Source organism: Sardina pilchardus, chromosome 13 (genome assembly GCF_963854185.1).
Source record: "Sardina pilchardus chromosome 13, fSarPil1.1, whole genome shotgun sequence".
Classification (NCBI taxonomy): Eukaryota; Metazoa; Chordata; class Actinopteri; order Clupeiformes; family Clupeidae; genus Sardina; species Sardina pilchardus.
The window spans coordinates 850823-868853 of NC_085006.1; the positions used below are offsets into that span (position 1 = coordinate 850823).

The following is an 18031-nucleotide window of genomic DNA, read 5'->3' on the forward strand; positions in this document are numbered from 1 at the left end:
CCTTCCTCCCTCGATCCTCATTCACCGGAAATCGCTCACAGTCGAGGGCACGAGGACATCTCATTCATGTAATTGCAACCAGAGGAGGCAAGACCGAGGACAGAGGAGGGAAGTGGCAATCCCGATACGAGAGGAAACATAAGACCATCCCACGCGGAAGTGTTATTTCGGAGATGGGCGTTCTGTGGCTACGCATGGATGACGTATCCTGTATAACGTTTAAAAATATAGAAATATAGAAATGTTGTCTGTTATTTTTGGCGTGTGAAGTTGATGCTAAAAGCTATAGTGGGATTATGTTAGGGGCTCATGAAGAAACATAAATGTAGCCTAACGAACAATAAGTTCATTATTTGAACGTCCTTATCAACATTTGCCATTGAAACAATTTGTGTATCTGCACAAAAAAGCATCATGTCGGACCTAGTGATTTTAAATGATGCTTTACGTATTGAGTTCAAAACACAATGTTGTGAATGTCCTTTTTTATCAGCAGAAGAGCTGACGAGTTGCATGCATACAGATGTCGGCGCGTCTTTTGGATCCGCCCTATTACACTGACGTCGCACGTGCTAGCAGTCGAGGACGTCTCATTTGCGCAGTTCATCAAGCTTCTTTCCTCCATCCTCCGCTCATTCCTTCGTCGTTTCTTTCGCAAAATGCATTAGTAGGAGGGGCTATGACGGGGCGAGGATCGAGGGAGGAAGGAAGAACCGATAAATCGTTACATGAAAGGCACCCATACATGGGATTGGGACAGCACTTCACAAGATCACATGTACCGATGTTTAATAACAAAGACTTTGCTAACACTTCCACCATGCATGTGTGTCGTGTTTCTTATGATCTCCGCGGTAAATGTCACAACACTTTGAATTCTTTCTTGAATTTCCCCTTGGGGATCAATAAAGTATCTATCTATCTATCTAATTGCAGACTCACGGAAAGGGCTCGGTAAGTGTGTACTCAAGCCATCACGCCTTTTGAAATTCGACAATGGGACAGCCCTAAACCCTTACGAATTTCATGAAAACGCACACCAAAGTCTGTGAGTCCGGACTTGGGATTGAGCCACTGAATCACAGGGTCTGTCTCTGCCCTGTCAATGCAAGCGCCTCATGCTTATACATCCTTGGCACATTCATGTGGATCCTTGTACTATGTTTAGCATATTTTACTGTTCTTTTTAGTCATGTGAATTTGCTATTTTTTATCATCTTGTTTTCATGGTAGTGTATGTTGTGTGTGGCGTCTTAAGCTACTCGGACCTTTGAATTTCCCCCTGTGGATCAATAAAGGATCTATCTATGTCTATCTATCTAACTGATGGGCATTCCATTCAAAAACAATGGAATTGTGCTTATACAGTAGGCCTACATTAACTTAAGGCAAATTGCTCTCACATATTGATACACATGACCCTCCGACTGTCCTAGTTTTAGCAGTACTACTTGCTAAACAAAAGTTTGGTTGTTGACTGCTATTAGAACAGTTTGAATATAGGATATATTTTTGTACTAAGACACACAGGACATTAGACAGCATCTGTTAAATGGGGCTGTATTTATTCAATTACTTTACATCCAAATAGAGTTAAACTTAGGTGATGAACACATAGTCAATGGTGTCCCATCTGTGTAGCAGTCTGATCCCAAGATGTTATAAAAAGAATGGGATGAGGTGACAGAAAAGGAATAATGAGCGGACTGACAGAAACTAAGGAAGAACAAAGCAGTGGTGTGGGTAGAGTGTCTTTTGAAATCATCCTGGGGGGGCGGACTTCCTGGTTGCTTCCTGGTTGCTTCCTAGTCTGATGACTTGATGTCTTACTTATTTTGAAAATACAAAAGATGCACTACTTCCTTCCACTTTACTTCTGAGCAGGGATCATGTCATCAATAGACTCTCCCTTCTCAAGCTTCTTCTCCATTGCAACCATGAGCTTGACTCCATCTACCACCATCTGCACCTGTGCTACCTCTGAGGAACCCAAACGGTCAGCGTTGGAGATGTCAAAGACTCCACCCACAGAGGCAGTGTCCACTCCACCTGTACAAATAAGACATTACTTAAGATGTATATTCACCAAAAGAGTATATGGACAATATTTCTATCAAGGATACATATACTCTAATGTGCAAATCTGTGTGCGTTTGAGGCAGTACCTGTGCCACGTTTCTGCAGACGCAGTCTTTTCAGGATCTCCTCAAACTTGGCATGTGTGCTCAGCTTGGGCAGCTTGACATGGACACCACCACGCAGGCCAGTTCCCAGATTAGAGGGACAGGTCAGGACGAAACCCAGATGCTCATTCCACATGAAACCATGATTGTGTTTCTTGAAGATGGTCTCAATCTAAAACAGTTAAGAGCACATTTGATCATTTTGCCTGAGAGAATCGTTCATCTGAATGTTAGTTGCCCTGTCAGTTGGAGTGAATGACCTTCCAGAAGACTTTGATGCAGAACTGCCTTATTTACCTTTTGCAGACCAACACAGAAGCGCTTGAAAACCTCCTTCATGTTGCCTCCCTTCTGCATAGAGATGACACGCAAGTGATCCTCCTCATTCACCCACACCAAGAAGGTCTTGTTGTCATTGTGCCTATAAATGGGAGAAAACAATTATACACTCTTGCTTCAATAGTTGTACCCTGCTCTTAGTCCTTCAATACATGTTGTACTTACCAGATACCTCTGCCATCAGGCCAGTCACGAGCCATACCAGCGGCGGTCAACAGTGGAGAAACGGGCTTGTCAAACAGGAAATGATCAGCGATCAGCTGCTCCTGCTCAGCGTCAGTCATGCCACTCAGTGGGTAGTACTTTCCCTTGAACTCACCGTCCAAGCTAGCCAGGGCTGTGAAATACCACATTTCACTTGAGTGAAAGTTCCATCAGACTTTGTTGTAACTTTTGAAGAGTGGGAAGATTGAACTCACCCTCAATGGAGAGTTTCTCCACAGCTCTCCTCTCACCACGGCTGTTGTGGGGAGGCAAGGTGTATCCCTTGATGCTACGGCCTGTACGCACACGGCTGGACAGTACATAGTTGGGGTCCAGATCATCACCTCCCTAGAAAATAAAGGAAGAACTACTGCTCTCTCATATTGTTCTTTCAGTGTTGTTATGGTATATAGTATCAAAACAAATTGGAAAAGATTTATTTACCTTCAGGTTTTCAAAGTTCAGGTCAGTGGAGTGCTTGTCAGTGGGCTTGTAGCCGCCATGACGGTCAGAGATGATGGGATCAAACAGATCCTTGAAGACATCGTAGGACTCCTCATCACCAGCAACACATCCCACAGTCATGATGAAGGGATGTCCTGTGCGGGTCATAGGATAAATATTTGAGTTCAGTTTGAGCTGAGTTTTTTATTGGTTGTTGTTATTTCAGTTCTAGCAGAGATTATAGTATTTTGAGTTTTTGTAAAGCTTTGGTCTGCTTACCTGGGTTGTCTACACCAGTCTGGATGCAGTCATCCAGGGTCCATCCACTAGGGGTGGACTTGCTCCTCATCTTCTCATACATCTCTTTAGTCAGCACCTTGGCCATATGGTTGTTGTGCAGAGAGAGGTCTGGGAACTCCTCCTCCGTTTTGAATTTCATCTTGTAATCATTGTTGCAGTTCTTCATGATTGCGTTTCTTACAGCCTATACAAAGACAGGGGCAGATCACTTTGAATTCACATTTGAAAGGAAAAAAATAAGAGCACACTATACTAACATCATACAATTGTATGAGGGGAGAAATTCAAAGCTGTCCAAGCAGTAGCACAAGCACGCCCTCATCCCACTGGTCATTGTTGCTTGTAATAAGGAGATCAGAGTAGTGCATGCCTGGTATATTTGTGTGCGGCTTTCCTGTGTTCTGGAATATTGGTGTATTTCTCACAACAATTCTGTGATGCTAATGCTTCAAACCAGCTCACTCAGCACAATTCATTAATAGTTACGCCCTAGATATGCCATATTACATAAAGCATAAAATATGAAGAAATTGCTATCACTGCTTGGTTGGATGGATTAGATTACGTATTACAGTTTTTACACAGACAGTGCACATTATCACCAACTAGTTGATCTCTTCTATTTATCTATTTTGTAATTCAATATACATATTACATTAATTAATTATTTGTTTGTTACTTGTGCATACTTTTTTACATCTTGAAAAAGTATGTGTTTGGCTGTTGTACTAAATAATGGAAATATGAAAACAGCATATCTTAAATAAATTGAATACTTCCCCGGTTATTTTACAATTGAAGTAGAGGTTAAAATGAAGTGTCATCAGCTGAGAGATCTCCACACTGACATACAGCCAACAGCTGTTGCTATTTTTAGCATTGCCACTTGCCTACACCATTCACAGGGAATACTTTGAGCTCTTGATTGGTCACAGCTATTCAGTTAAGAAGTCCAGTTCAGTACTACATAGTAGTAGAAAATAAGAAGCAATAGAGAAAGAGCAAACACGACTGTAACCAGATACAAATGCCACCACCAAACTTCATTAATCTCACAGCCACCTCCAAACAAAAGATGGCAAGACACCACTGAATATTTGAAAATGAAGATTGCTTACACAAACGGTTTGTCCACATTAGTGTAATGGTATTGAAATGTCATAAAGGAGAATATTTAAAATGGTTTGGGATGCAGCATAATTAAGATGATGGCTCAAACATACAACAATAGTCCCAATACCATCAAAGCAGTGCTTCATTTCCACAACACTCAGAAGTGTTCTTTTTCACTGTGTTTATCACACAATGTCAGTTCAGCATAGAATAACCCTTTCACCCTGTCATGCTGAGTCACTAATTTGATTACCTGCACGAGAGAAAGGAAAGAGGTAACAGTCCTTGGGATCAGATCCTGCTCACCAAAGCCAATGTAGGGGTTGCCCAACTTTATTAGATGTCGACCCTTACCTTAAATACCCAGACCTGCTTGCTCATTGGCAGACGTGCATCTATTAGCTCACTGCTGATTGGAGAGCTTGTCTCTTTGATGGCTGATTTAGGTTCTAAAAGGCAAGTGCCTCCATTACAAAACTCGAGAAGGGACACCAGCTGTGCCCAACCCATAACACCACCCTGTCTTATTCAATTACAGGGAGGGGTGGGGGAGGGGGTGCATGAGTATAATGCGACAGAAATTCACATGGACACACTTCCACAGCTCAGTAAGTATTCACAATATGATTCATTGGTAGCCCATCAGTGTGTTCTAGATTTTTGTGGTCTATTGAATGTGGTTGTTTTACGTCAGCTTCCGTTGCTGATTAACCATGCAACCACTTCTCTCGGTGTTCTGCTTCAAGTATAGAACAGACAGAGATGACTAGACAAGCATCACATAAAGAACATTTCCTCATGTTGTTTTGCAGGCCCCTGACATTCAATGGATGCCATGGGTAGCATAAACTATTCTCACTAACCTGTGGGTGAACAGTATGCAGTCAAATTATTTCTGATAATAGTTATAGCTAGGGCATTATCTCTTTAATGTTGGATAAGGTGTAACTTTTAAAACACCTTACCGGTCTACAAATGCTTTTGGGCAAAATGGTCTTTATTCTGTGGTTGGCCCTGCATCACTAATAGTCTTTATTCTGTGGTTGGCCCTGCATCACTAAAAGTTGTCTGTCTAATCCAGCTCCACCACATTTCTCTGGCCCCATTAGGCAGGTCCTCAGCCTGCCTATGCCATCATATATTTCAGTGGAGCATCAGTGACAACTCAGGACATCTGTGAAATGTCATTTTCATGAGAAGGTGCTGGATTTCTTATAAAGGCTTCATAGTGTGTGATAACTTCAGCTGGGTTATACTCTTAGATGCACTGGTGGTGGGATCATAGGTATATCTTCACAATTAAACTTGTGGATACAAGACAAGAATATCTCCTGAAATGAGGCCGTTTGACAGGTGTTACAGGTTCTAAAAATCTAAGCAACATTTTAGAAGCTTTTGGCACAGAGGATAAGAAAGCAAGTAAGTGAGTTTGAATTACAGAATTCATAACATCAGTGTAAAAGCCTGACAGCTGTGCCTGTGGTCCATCTCGGAGGATCTCCAAAACACCACAGCACAGTTCATATTTTACCTGAAGCTTTATCATTTTTAAATGGTCCAGAATGCATTTGCAAATTACAGGGGGAAAGTTGGGCCACAGTTAGAGACTGTAAGTTTCACTTTGAAGAGTTGGTGTGCAGTGGTTTGCATGTTCAACCCCCCTGAAAGTCATCACTACTTTCTGGTTCACAAAAGATATACAAGAAAAAAACATTAAAAACAATTTTCCACTGTAAACGTGTGGGAAGCCCCTCAGCACTACCCTTCCTGCGCCCTTGGTCTGGTTTCACAGCTATACGGCCCACATGACTGACTGATTTAGCCCTTAGCCATACTTTTGCCCCTCCCACTGCCCTTTTTGACTCCATACTTGCACATGACGTCAAAAAACGTATGCAACTGTTTCATTTTATTGATCCTATCACAGTGCAGCAGTTTTGTTTGATAGGGTGATTCTGTGATAAATATTTCAAGTCATGAAAATGTATCCAATAGTATGAAGTCGTTCATCCTTTCTGATCATAATGTGTATGTTTTGGTTGTAAGGACCAGTGTGCTAAAGAAGACTGGGGAAGTGACTAGGCCCTAACACTACCCTCCTCTAAAAATAGCCTGGTGTGGTATTCTAAAGCACCACCTGCCAGACTGGCGAGTGTTAGGGACAGTTATGTAAGCGTTAATCCACCAACCCAAGCAACAGGATCCAGTGGGGAGTGGCCACACAACACTGCAAACTGAATGACGGGGAACCTCATGGCCAGATAAATCATGTGTGTGACCATGATACACAACAGACACACACATTCCACAATCCATCTTCAGTTTGACATACAGTACTAGTCAGTTGATGTTGCCTTGAAGCGTTCTGAGAACTTTTTATAATATAAATTGCTTATTTAAGCTATTCTGACTATTTGGCTTTATTCATGGAATTTTTGACCCTAGAGGAATGTGTGTGCACATAATTGGGGTTACTTTCAAGAATCTCCATTTTTAACAGTGCTGCTTGTCATTTCATTCAGGATCAAGATTCAGAGTTACAAGTTTTGAATCTGTCTCTTTTTAACTATTGCCCTTTTATTTACTATTATTCTTTGCTTTTGTTTAGTTAAAGCAGATTGAATTACCCATCTGTGTGAAATGCACTATGAATAAAATGCACTTCTATATGACTTGGTTTAATCTGGTTTAATCTAACGGCATTTTACCTTGATCTAAGTTACTGGGTGTGAGTTACTTGCGTTGTTTACTGTATCTTTAAAGAAAGTGAAAGAGTGCAATTGGCAAATAAACAGCCTATCTCTCAGAACACCAATACATGTACAGTAATCCACAGTTTCTGTTTCACAGATCCTGCCAAAAGCTCTATTTTCAGTAGTGATGACTCTCAGAACATTTTCACAACATTGACTGAATTAGGAGTATCATCAGTGGTCTATTACTTCTCTATGATTTAGTCCACCTGCACATTTTCAGTTGGACATTATTTGACTTGAGGCTTTCAGCAGCTTGACAAGTACTTACAAATCTATAACTTGCTTAAACTTGATACTATTTGATAGTTTGAAGAAAACTGCACAAATATAGTATTTTTAAATTTTGAATAAAGGGGTCATATAATTCAAAACTCTGCTTACCCTAACACAGTTTGTTGTTCCATCATATACAAATCCCACAATTGACATGTTTGAATACTTCACAACTCGTATAGTAAAGTGACAGGTGAAGTAGACTTCATAAAGTATTCATGAGATGTTTACAAATGCTGGAAAGGATTCACAATACCCTGTGTATGGACTATTAGATTGTTGGACTTTTATTTTGACAAGTTTTTGTCATTTTGTCTTCCACATTCATGAAAGGGTTGGTATGAATGTTGAGTCATGTTTCATGAATCAGTCATGAATGCTTCATGTGCAGTTCATGACAGCTGTTATGAATGTGTTATGAATGAACCCGTCAAGTAAAGTGTTACCAAGACATTTATAAGGACCAGTTGAACACTGATGTGCTCAGTGTAAAACAATACGATGAATTGAAAACACTTATTTTCCATTCATCATAATGACTTGGGCCTTTTTTTGTTCAGTGTTACACTACACACAGTACTACAAACAGTAGATGAGCTGATACAGTAAGTTGATATGCTTACCCTATCAATATTTTGAAGTATCTCATTGTTTTCTATTATTCTTCTTTGTATTTGCCGTAATGTTATGGCGTTTTCTTGCTCATGATTTCAGTTTCCTGTTCAGGAGACAGAAGCCCTTGTGTTGGTAATCTTTCAGCTACCAAACAAATAGTAAAATACTGTAAACTGTGTAGGAATACAAAGTAGGAATACTTTTTCCAAATACTTGAAACATACTTTATTTTAGGCAGCCCACAGGCAATACTGTACTACTGTGCTCATTGAGCTGTATTGTACTGTACGGTACTGTACTGTATTGATAAGCAGCACTGCAATGCTTTAGTGGCTCGGATCTCATCAGAGATTACGGTCCTTGGCCTCCCCGTCCTCCTCCTTTTACTCTCACTCCTCTGCCTCTGCCTGTACTACTACTGTAATACTAAAGCTCTGATTTCTAATTGCAAAACTGTGTGACAGGTGGGGCAGTTAGCTTTAGAATTTGAATGGCAGTGTGTTCTTTGTGAAAACAAGAGATTTTCTTCATGGAAATTGTGTCAAATGCAGAAAGTAGTGTTTTGAAAACAGTGTTTTAGAACTGCAATTTGAGTGTAAAGCAGAAATTGTGCTTATAGTTCAGCATAATCGGTTCAGGGGGTTGGTGCATGAGCTACATATTATGGGAATTGTGTCTCAAGTACCAGAAATTGTGTGTAAACAATTTAGAAAATTAATACCTTCAATCAGGATATAAGCACTATGAAAAGACCAGGTAAGGTGAGGCAAGGCAACTTTATTTATGTAGCACATTTTGTCCAGCAGGGCAACCCAGTGTGCTTCACAAAGATGCAAACAATACAGTAAAACCATAAAACAACGAGCACCTTTTTTACAACAAAAATGGAAGACATTGCAGAGAGATGAAGAGGAAGAAGGAGGGTGATAATGAGAGGGGAAGGGATAGTCCAATGTAAATATACTTGCTGTGCATATGTTGCACTGACTTGTTTGGTGAAAAAAAACAAGTTTCAACAGCATGTATCTGCAAATATTTATATGCAAATATTTATATGCATGTGAAGAACTTTCCACAATTGTAACTATTTTAGTATTATGGCAAAGCATACTAAAGGTAAGAGTGTTTTTCATTATGACCAACAGTGTGTAGTTGGTTAGACAAAAATCTGGTGAATGAAGGAAGTGTGTGCCATGTGGTGCAAAAGTTTGTTTTTTATAATGCTGTATGTAGTTTTGGTTGCAGTGCTTCATTTTGCTAGGTACAGTAGATTGAGGTATTTTGCAATTTGGGGGGTGGTTTTGTGAATTGTGTGTGAATTTTCAAAATTGTGTGAGAGTTTTCAAAATTGTGCTTTAGCGATTGGAAAAAACTGTAATATCGTACAGAGGGTCTGGACCTACTCCATTCAGAATCGATTTCAGGCAGGAGGCGTGGACTCAGTTGAAGTTTGAAATGATTGGACCTGATTTTACCCAATCGCTAATGTTCCTGTTCCCTGACAACGCGAGTATGCTCGACGTCATCGTTAACACCCGCCTCCCCCATCCCCCCAGTTCGCTGATCGTTCAGGATGGAATGCATCCTGAGAAATCGAGTCCAGGGGGGTGTTGTGGCGCAACAGGCTACAGCGCTCATACCACATACGGGTCCGAGTGCCCACAGGGACCCAGGTTCAAGTCTAACCTTCGGCCATTTCCAGATCCCACCCCATCTCTATCTCTCCCACTTGCTTCCTGTCACTCTCTTCACTGTCCTATATGAATAAAGGCAAAAAGCCCCAAAAATATACTTTAAAAAAAAGAAAAAAAAGAAATTGAGTCCAGACGTAATGCTGTAGGGTATTGAAAATTGAGCAGAAGCTTACGGAGGGCTATGCCAGACTAAGTTTGCAGTAATTGTTTTGAGAAATGCATTAACTGCTGCGCAAAAGTTAATAGTGATGTGAGAAAAGCACTAAAGCGACTGAGAAAAACTGAAATACATGTCCTCTAGAAATACAAACCAAGCTCATTCAATTGTAATTGTATCATTGTATGTAATATATTATATGTATTTAAAGGACTATAAAAAGTAAACCCAACTTGAATAAATCACTTACAGTTTTTCTCAGTTGCTTTGGTACATTTCTCAAATCATCCTTGACATTTGCCAAAACAGTAAGTGCATTTCTCAAAACTATTTGTACAAATGGCAAAACACCATGGATTACCTGCAAAAGCCAGTTTATTGCTCAAAATCCTTAGTCCATCTCTCAAAACTAAATATTTGTGTCAATGAACGTCAGTGCATCAGAATGACAAGTCCTTGTGTCATTGTGTACAAATAAGACAGTCAAATGGCTTAGCAGGCATCCCAACCTGCAAAAAGTCATTTCAGGGAGCTATCCCTATCCCTATTCCCCCCCCCCCCCCGACAAAAAAAAAGTGTCAGACAAAGCAATAATACAGGCTGTAGCCCTATAGCCCAATGCACTTCTAATCATGTAAGAATATGTAGATTACTTTATGGGCTGCTTATACTATTTATGTAAATGGCTTTTATTCTTATTCCATTGCAACTTGTAGCCCTGGCAACTAGTCGGCCTGAATAATATGCACTTGAAATGAACCTATATTGATACGGTTCGGGAGAAGAGATATAATCCCGCCCACACTGGAAATTGATTGGTTGACTTACCGAAACATGCCAATCAGGATGCTTCATGAGACACACACGCACACTATCACACACATGAACAGTCTCTCCCTCTGCCTCTCTGTCGTATGCGCGCTACACAGATGCTGTGCGCGGTTTTGAGCACAGTCTGTGTCGTGTGTGCGCGATCTTGCCCGCTCGCTCTAGATTCCGGGAGATTTTAAGTAATTTGCGGGCATCAGTGAGCCGCTATTAATATGCGGGAGACTCCCGGAACTTCCGGGAGACTTGGGATGTCTGGCTTAGTCATGTTGTCAGTATAACAGTGTACTCTGGAGGGATGCTCTGATGTAAACTATGGCTACAATTTTGATGACAATTTTTGTAAATTGTAGCTTACACCTTAGTGAACAGTATATTGTGGGAGACAATATCCACATTTGCGCTTTTACTGTTTTTTTCTGTAATTTGTTTACAGACCCTGTCATTGTGATACAGAAAGCACTGCATAGTACAAAGAAAAATTACAAAATGTAGAAATTTGACCATAGGACAATCTCCTTATAGGGAAAACTGTAAATGCAGTGTTGTAGGAATTACAATCCTACACCTCCTGACGTTCTTGTCTTTTGGGCCACAAATTCTCATAATGACAACATGTTCAACCATTTTGCATGTTAAGACATATGCCATGAACTGATGCCTAAATGTTGTGGGGATGAGACTATTCAGCAGTGAATTGGTCATAATAATGGATGTACCAAAACATTTGCAACTTGCTCAAATAAATGAGAAACTGCTTTTTTGATGTGCACAAGTGACACAATGATGTGAAGATTAAACAGGTAGTTTTGAGAATTTCAATTCTGATCTGAGAAATGTACCAAAGCGACTGAGAAAAACTGTAATATCTAAAAGAACACACTTAGTGAGGAGACATATGTAGTATGTTGTTGTCAGTGTCTGTGTCTGTAATTGAACCCCCCACTCACCCATTGAAAATAGAGGCAGAGTATCTGGTACTTTAACGGCTATGTTTAGTGCTGGGCACTCCGCCTTCCCAGGATACCCAGGCTCAAATTGTACTGACTCAGCATTGTTTCAGAGTGTCCACTGACCTCTAAACACCCAGTGTAACAGTACGTTCTCAGTGTAATTCAGTGAATTCACATGTTTCTCATAATTCTTTTTTTATTTTTGTCAACGCCAGTCATCTGATAATTCATGTCTCATGTGTCTCAATGGGCACCTAAGCCATGATGTCACTACCAGAATAATTGTCACTGAGTAATTAATGTCTCCTAATGTCATACAACTAATATTGTGAGACTAATATTCCAGTTATTTCAGAAAATGCACCTGTTGGAACCAGATCCAATTTCTATGAAAGCACTTTCCTGCTCAAGTAGAGGTATAATGCATGAACGTCCGAATGGCACTGTAAACACCTATGACTACCTTCTTCTGACAGCTGTCTGTCTTCACACTTGTATTAGCTTCTCTGTTCCCAGCTGTCCCCTGGGTGACACAAATACATGGTGTGATGTAGACACATTGACTGCATTCCCTTGACTTGTCACTAACTTCACTTCTGCACTCCCCGCTGTAAAAACTAAATCTATACATACAAAGCTATTGTAATCATTTAAGTTGTGTGCATTTCTTCTCATATTGTTTCTTTATTGCAATGATCTGTTTCTACAGTACATATTCAGCTATAAGGTACTCTGTGGGCCCATCACAAGTCTATAAGAGAATAGGACCCTCAAGGCTGGTTGTCCTTATATGGTGGGAGTGAGTGTTCATGCTTGGAGCTACGAGACAGCTGAAACATAAGTCACTGTCAGCTTGGAAGTCTCCCTCGATGCAATGGTTTCTCTGTCATCATGTTACAGCAGTGCATGTGTTGTCTCGTGACAAAGACAATGCAGACAGATACAACATTTGGAAGACCACAGAACAATTCTGGTGCTGTGGTACACTAATATTTCAGATATACACAGGAGAGATGTTACATTCCTAGAGGATTTTGCACAATGACCAATCTACAACCAAGCCTATAGGGGCAATTGCTCTGTCGCTAGTTTGGAGTTTAACACGGTTTTAAACTCGGTGGTGACGCAAGAAGTCATATGACGACTTAAGCTCCACTGCTGTGTCATATGCACCTGTGGTTTAACCTGCTGCTGCGTTTTACTTTGATCTCAATTGCTGTGTCTTCAAGGAAATTCAAATCACCCACTAGAGGGCGCATTTATTGCATGTTAGTCTAATCTCAAAGCGGACATGGTTTTACGGTAGACTAAATCATAGTTTGCAGGATAGCTAGATAGGTGCCAGCTTACGCTTCATAAACCGACACATACACACACTGTTGGCTAGTTTGGACTTATTACACAGTAGGCTACAATAAAGGCTACAAGATAGCAGTTGCTTAAGTTGGCAAATGCCTAACTAAAAATGTACAAAGAACGAGTAGGCCTATTCGTAAAATAGCCTAACGCACCGTAGATCATACCATCAGGGCCGGCCCTAGCCAATTTGGCGCCCTAGGCAAGATTTTAGGTAGCGCCCCCTTGCATCACAGTAAATTACACTGCTAGTGTACATACACTCACAAGACACTGAGCTTTGTCTTGAACATTCTCATTTGAAAATAAAGCAAAGCACATTCAAACCACTTAGAAAGCCTTAAAGAAACAAATACAACAAATAGTAAACTGCATATGAAAAACAATATAAATAGCTTAGAGGGGTTACCAGGTTGTCATCTTTGGGGGGCAACAAAAAATGGGTGCAAAAGGTATCAGCACAATCTTTTAGTGCAGGCCCCTTGACAGACACATGGGGCCAATAGCCTATACTACATAGGCTATAACATGTGACAGTTGTTGAACCAGGTGAATAAATACTGTATACTGTAACATAGGTTTCCCAGTGCCATTTGTAGTGGTGTTGTAGACTGATAACTCACATTCAATACAATAGTAGTTACTTACAAAATCATAGATAATGGGTGGCTATCTATCTATGGAAATAGATAAATACATGATAATAATTGTAATGTGTCACAATTTAAAAATTATATTAAGTCAAGAATTGTAATACTTTACTTTCTTGATTTGATTTTGGAGCCCCCCACCACACCAGTGGAGATCAAAGACATTATAAGGCATATAATCCCCCAACACACTATAATACGTTTGGATCTCAAACATTTTGAAATTCATATTGCCATATTTATACATACACATTTACATCCTACAGTAAAAGTTAACTATTTCATATTGATTTTTATTTTGACTTAAATTTGACACGATTGTCATATTGACTCACCCGTAATTTCCCGACTATTAACCGCAGCTTATACATTGATTTTGCTAAATTTCTTCCGCTATGAGGTTAATACAGGGGGCCAGTTAATATGATGTTAATATGGTTTTGTTTCTTTTGACTTGCATAAAGCACTGTCCTGCGGCTTATACACAATGCGGCTTATATGCAGGAAATTACTGTATTTATCTTTACATGTCATCATTACACTGTAGGTCGAATTCAGTGCCTGTCACTTTAAGAACGTGAGAGTAGCCTACTGTAATTAGGCTTTAGCCATGGTTTTCAACTAATCTAAAATAGGCATAATGCATATCTGGAAGCAATGGTTATGTTTTCGATGTAATTCTATATCATTTCAATAAATATTCAAAGCCAAGTAGAAATGTGCTGCAATTTAAAAACTGGATTACTTGGGAATGGCTTATTGTACAAATTATCTTGTAAATTGTAAATTGCTTCATATCCTCGTATTTGGTAAGGTCTGTAGTTTATTTTGATGTATGGTTTGTCATGTAGGCTATTGAGAGACTCCACTGAGAGTAGATGGAATGCAAATGATTACATTTCATGTAGCCTAAATTCACATTGATTTTCTCGCGAATTCCCGTTTATTATATCAACTAGTATTTAATACCATCGGAAAGCTAAGACCGTGCTCTGTCAGGTGAGATGTATATGCTATCATTGTGATTAGAACTTCGTGAGCAATCCAACACAGAAGAATGGGTATGCATTTCGCATTTGTTTGCCCGTCGCAGTTATGTGCAGAATGTTTTACATTTCATGTATTCACGTTGGTTTTTCTCACAAAACATTTATCACAGCAACTAGTAGGCCTACATAATACCATAGGAAAGCTAAAATCGTGCTCTGTTACGCCTGTGACTAGAACTTTCTGAGCAATCCGACAGAGAAGTAGGCTACGTTTTGCATTTTGCGTTTGTCGCCCGTCACAGTTAATTTCTCAGGGAAGGGGGCGGGGGCGCCTTAGGGAAGTAGGATATTATTAGTAGTACGTATAGGCTTTGCTATGCTGTGAAATCAATGTGGGCTTATTAGGGCCCGAGCACCGAGGTGCGGCCGCTGTAGCAGCGGCTGCACCGTAGGTGCAAGGCCCTATTGTTTTTGCTCAGATTATTATTATTATTATGACCACCGCTAGCATAGCTAGCGAAGCGGTCATATAGTTGTTGTCAAAGTTTTTTTATTTTTTATTTTATTCTTTTTTCCCGTCATTTTTCGTCAATGATTCCCGGGACACCGTAACACCGGAGCGCATGAAACTTGGTGGGCATGTAGCCTCAGTAGACTTCTATGGAAAATTTTCGTTTCGTCCCCGGGGGTCACTCCACCCCCGCGCTGCCCCCGCCTGAAGCCCAAAAATTACAGTTTTTCCTACATAACTACCTGAACCGTGGCACCGAGGATGACAAAATGTTTATGGTATGTTGTTCTCTAGAGCTTGCATCAACTTAGTTTATAACCAGTCATTTGTGATTTGCACCCCCATGGTAAAAATTGAAAATGCAATGTAATATTGCTTTAATTGCCCCTATCTTCAGATGAGATGTTATGAACTGCACCAAATTTCATTTGTATGATTAACCTGACACCCTCTGGGAGTATGCCAAGTTTTGTGGAATTTCATCCATGGGGGGCTATAAAATAAATGGATTTATGTGTACATTCAGGACTGTATACCCATCGGCCAGTAGATGGTGGTATTAACCCTCTGGAGTCTAAATCCCCCCCTGGGGATTTCAAAAACTGTTCCAAACATCTCAATCTCTGCTAGTTTTTGTCCTAGAAACATATAAGTGACACCCTTAGAGACCTTTAATCAACTAGTTTCCAAATACGTTTTAAAAGAGAATGGTTGCTCTGGGTGCAACAAACATGCAGGAACACACACACACACACACACACACACACACACACACACACACACACACACACGCATACCTACACACACACGCACCACTACATACACACATGTACATAAAACATTACACAAACACATGCACAAACACGCCCACACGCATGCACACATACATCCTTACACACACAAACACACACACACACCTACACACACCTCACACAGACACACACACACACACACACACACACACACAGAGAGAGATGCACAGTGCACACACACACACACACACACACACACACACACAGATGCACAGTGCACACACACACACACAGAGAGATGCACAGTGCACACACACACACGCACACACACACACACACACACACACACACACATCTTTGAGTACATTTTGTGAGACCACCGGAGCTGAGAAGTGAGTGTGTGTGTGATGTACTATAGCCTGTGTGTGTGGGTGCGTTTCTGTGTGCCCATCTGTGTGTTTGCATGTGTGTATATGTGTGTATGTGCATGTTCTGTGTGTGTTCTTTCTTTCTCTCTCTCTCTCTTTGTGTCTGTGTTATCTGTGTGTATTCTGTGTGTGTTCTCTCTTTCTCTCTCTCTCTCTCTGGGTGTGCCTGTGTGTGTGTGTGTGTGTGAGTGTGTGTGTGTGTGTGTGTGTGCGAGTGTGTGTTTGTGTGCGTGTGTGTGTGTGCCTGTGTGTGTGTGTGTGTGTGTGTGTGTGTGTGTGTGTGTGCACACGCGCGCGCATGTGAGTGTGTGTGTGTGTGTGTTATCTGATATTGGAGTGACAGTGACGGTAGAGAACACAGTGAACATATACACAGAGACACATAAAACACACACACAAGCAGACACACACTCACACTAGACAGAGAAGCACTCATACACAAAAGCAAGCGCGCACATGCACACACTCATTTACATACATAAAGGTTGCAGTAGGGATGGAGTAGGCGATGGAAACACAAGCGTGATTGATATTTGCGGAGAGAATGTGCAGGACTGAGCGGCGGTCATATTGTGTATCGCTTTGCGGTACATCTAGTTATTACTATTATTATTATTATTATAACATTTTCCTCTTACCTGACATGTTTTGCCCTTTTTTTATGAAGAATAATTATTTCTCAGTCAAGGATTTTTTTTCCCCACCTTAAAATTCACTTGAGTTGAAGGTTACATTTTTCTACATTTTCAGTGTGAGAGTATGCTTTTACAATAAAAACTGAATTTATTTTAAGGCTTTTAACACATCTTAACCAGGGGTGCCAATAATTATGGAGGGCGCTGTACATTTTAGTATTGTTGTGTATAATATATAAACATACCACATCCACTAGTTTACTAGCTATTCGGGTCTTTGCTCCAACAGTAAGGTCGGCCCTTGGGCTTTCTTAGTCTTTACTTAGTGTCTAGGTGATTGAGTGGTTCAGCAAAGCAGAGAAATGCGGTCCAGAGATTTTACATTTTCATTTGTGCTGTGAATCAGTGTGAATGTTCATCAAAATACAACACTGTGATAGGAAGACAATGGTAATACAATGTATTGTTAGCTACTAGTGGTTGTAGAATAAGATTAGGATAATAAATATAGATCTTTTTACATGTCACATCAAAGTCATTAAAATCATATTGAAACACTGAAAAAACAACATGTGACACAAATGTAAAAGTTACGCTGTGCACAGTCATTATAATCATCACTATTTACAAATCAATCATTTATATTTTATATTTGTATAATATAATGTTATATACTGTCATATGAATTCAAACCGGTTGCGGGACATTCTGTCTGCAACGTACGATACTTGGAGACAGCTATCAGTGCTCCAGTAGTCCGCAAGACATGGCAAACGGTGGATGCCCATCAATATATCCAAACCCATAGTAACTACAGGTAGCACACACACATACACACACACACACACACA

The 18031-nt window shown here is 40.3% G+C and overlaps 1 protein-coding gene across 1 annotated transcript; it reads right to left on the minus strand.

Moving 5' to 3' along the window:
- Positions 1–1544: 1544 nt before the first annotated feature.
- On the minus strand, positions 1545–4987 carry ckmb (creatine kinase, muscle b). The gene is made up of 8 exons (XM_062552307.1): positions 4837–4987; positions 3450–3654; positions 3171–3325; positions 2942–3074; positions 2688–2859; positions 2481–2604; positions 2166–2355; positions 1545–2049 (listed from the first exon to the last, which is right to left on the minus strand). Exons 2-8 carry the CDS (start codon positions 3634–3636, stop codon positions 1871–1873), a joined length of 1140 nt encoding a protein of 379 aa, XP_062408291.1. The 5' UTR covers positions 3637–3654; positions 4837–4987; the 3' UTR covers positions 1545–1870.
- Between the last annotated feature and the right edge of the window lie 13044 nt (positions 4988–18031).

Excerpts from the sequence above, each read along its gene's own strand:
- ckmb (XM_062552307.1), bottom strand. The coding sequence starts at position 3,636 with ATGAAGAACTGCAACAATGATTACAAGATGAAATTCAAAACGGAGGAG. Across the intron at positions 2,860-2,941 it reads GGAGAAACTCTCCATTGAGG|CCCTGGCTAGCTTGGACGGT; the intron begins GTGAGTTCAATC and ends GGTATTTCACAG. Across the intron at positions 2,050-2,165 it reads TCTGCAGAAACGTGGCACAG|GTGGAGTGGACACTGCCTCT; the intron begins GTACTGCCTCAA and ends TTATTTGTACAG.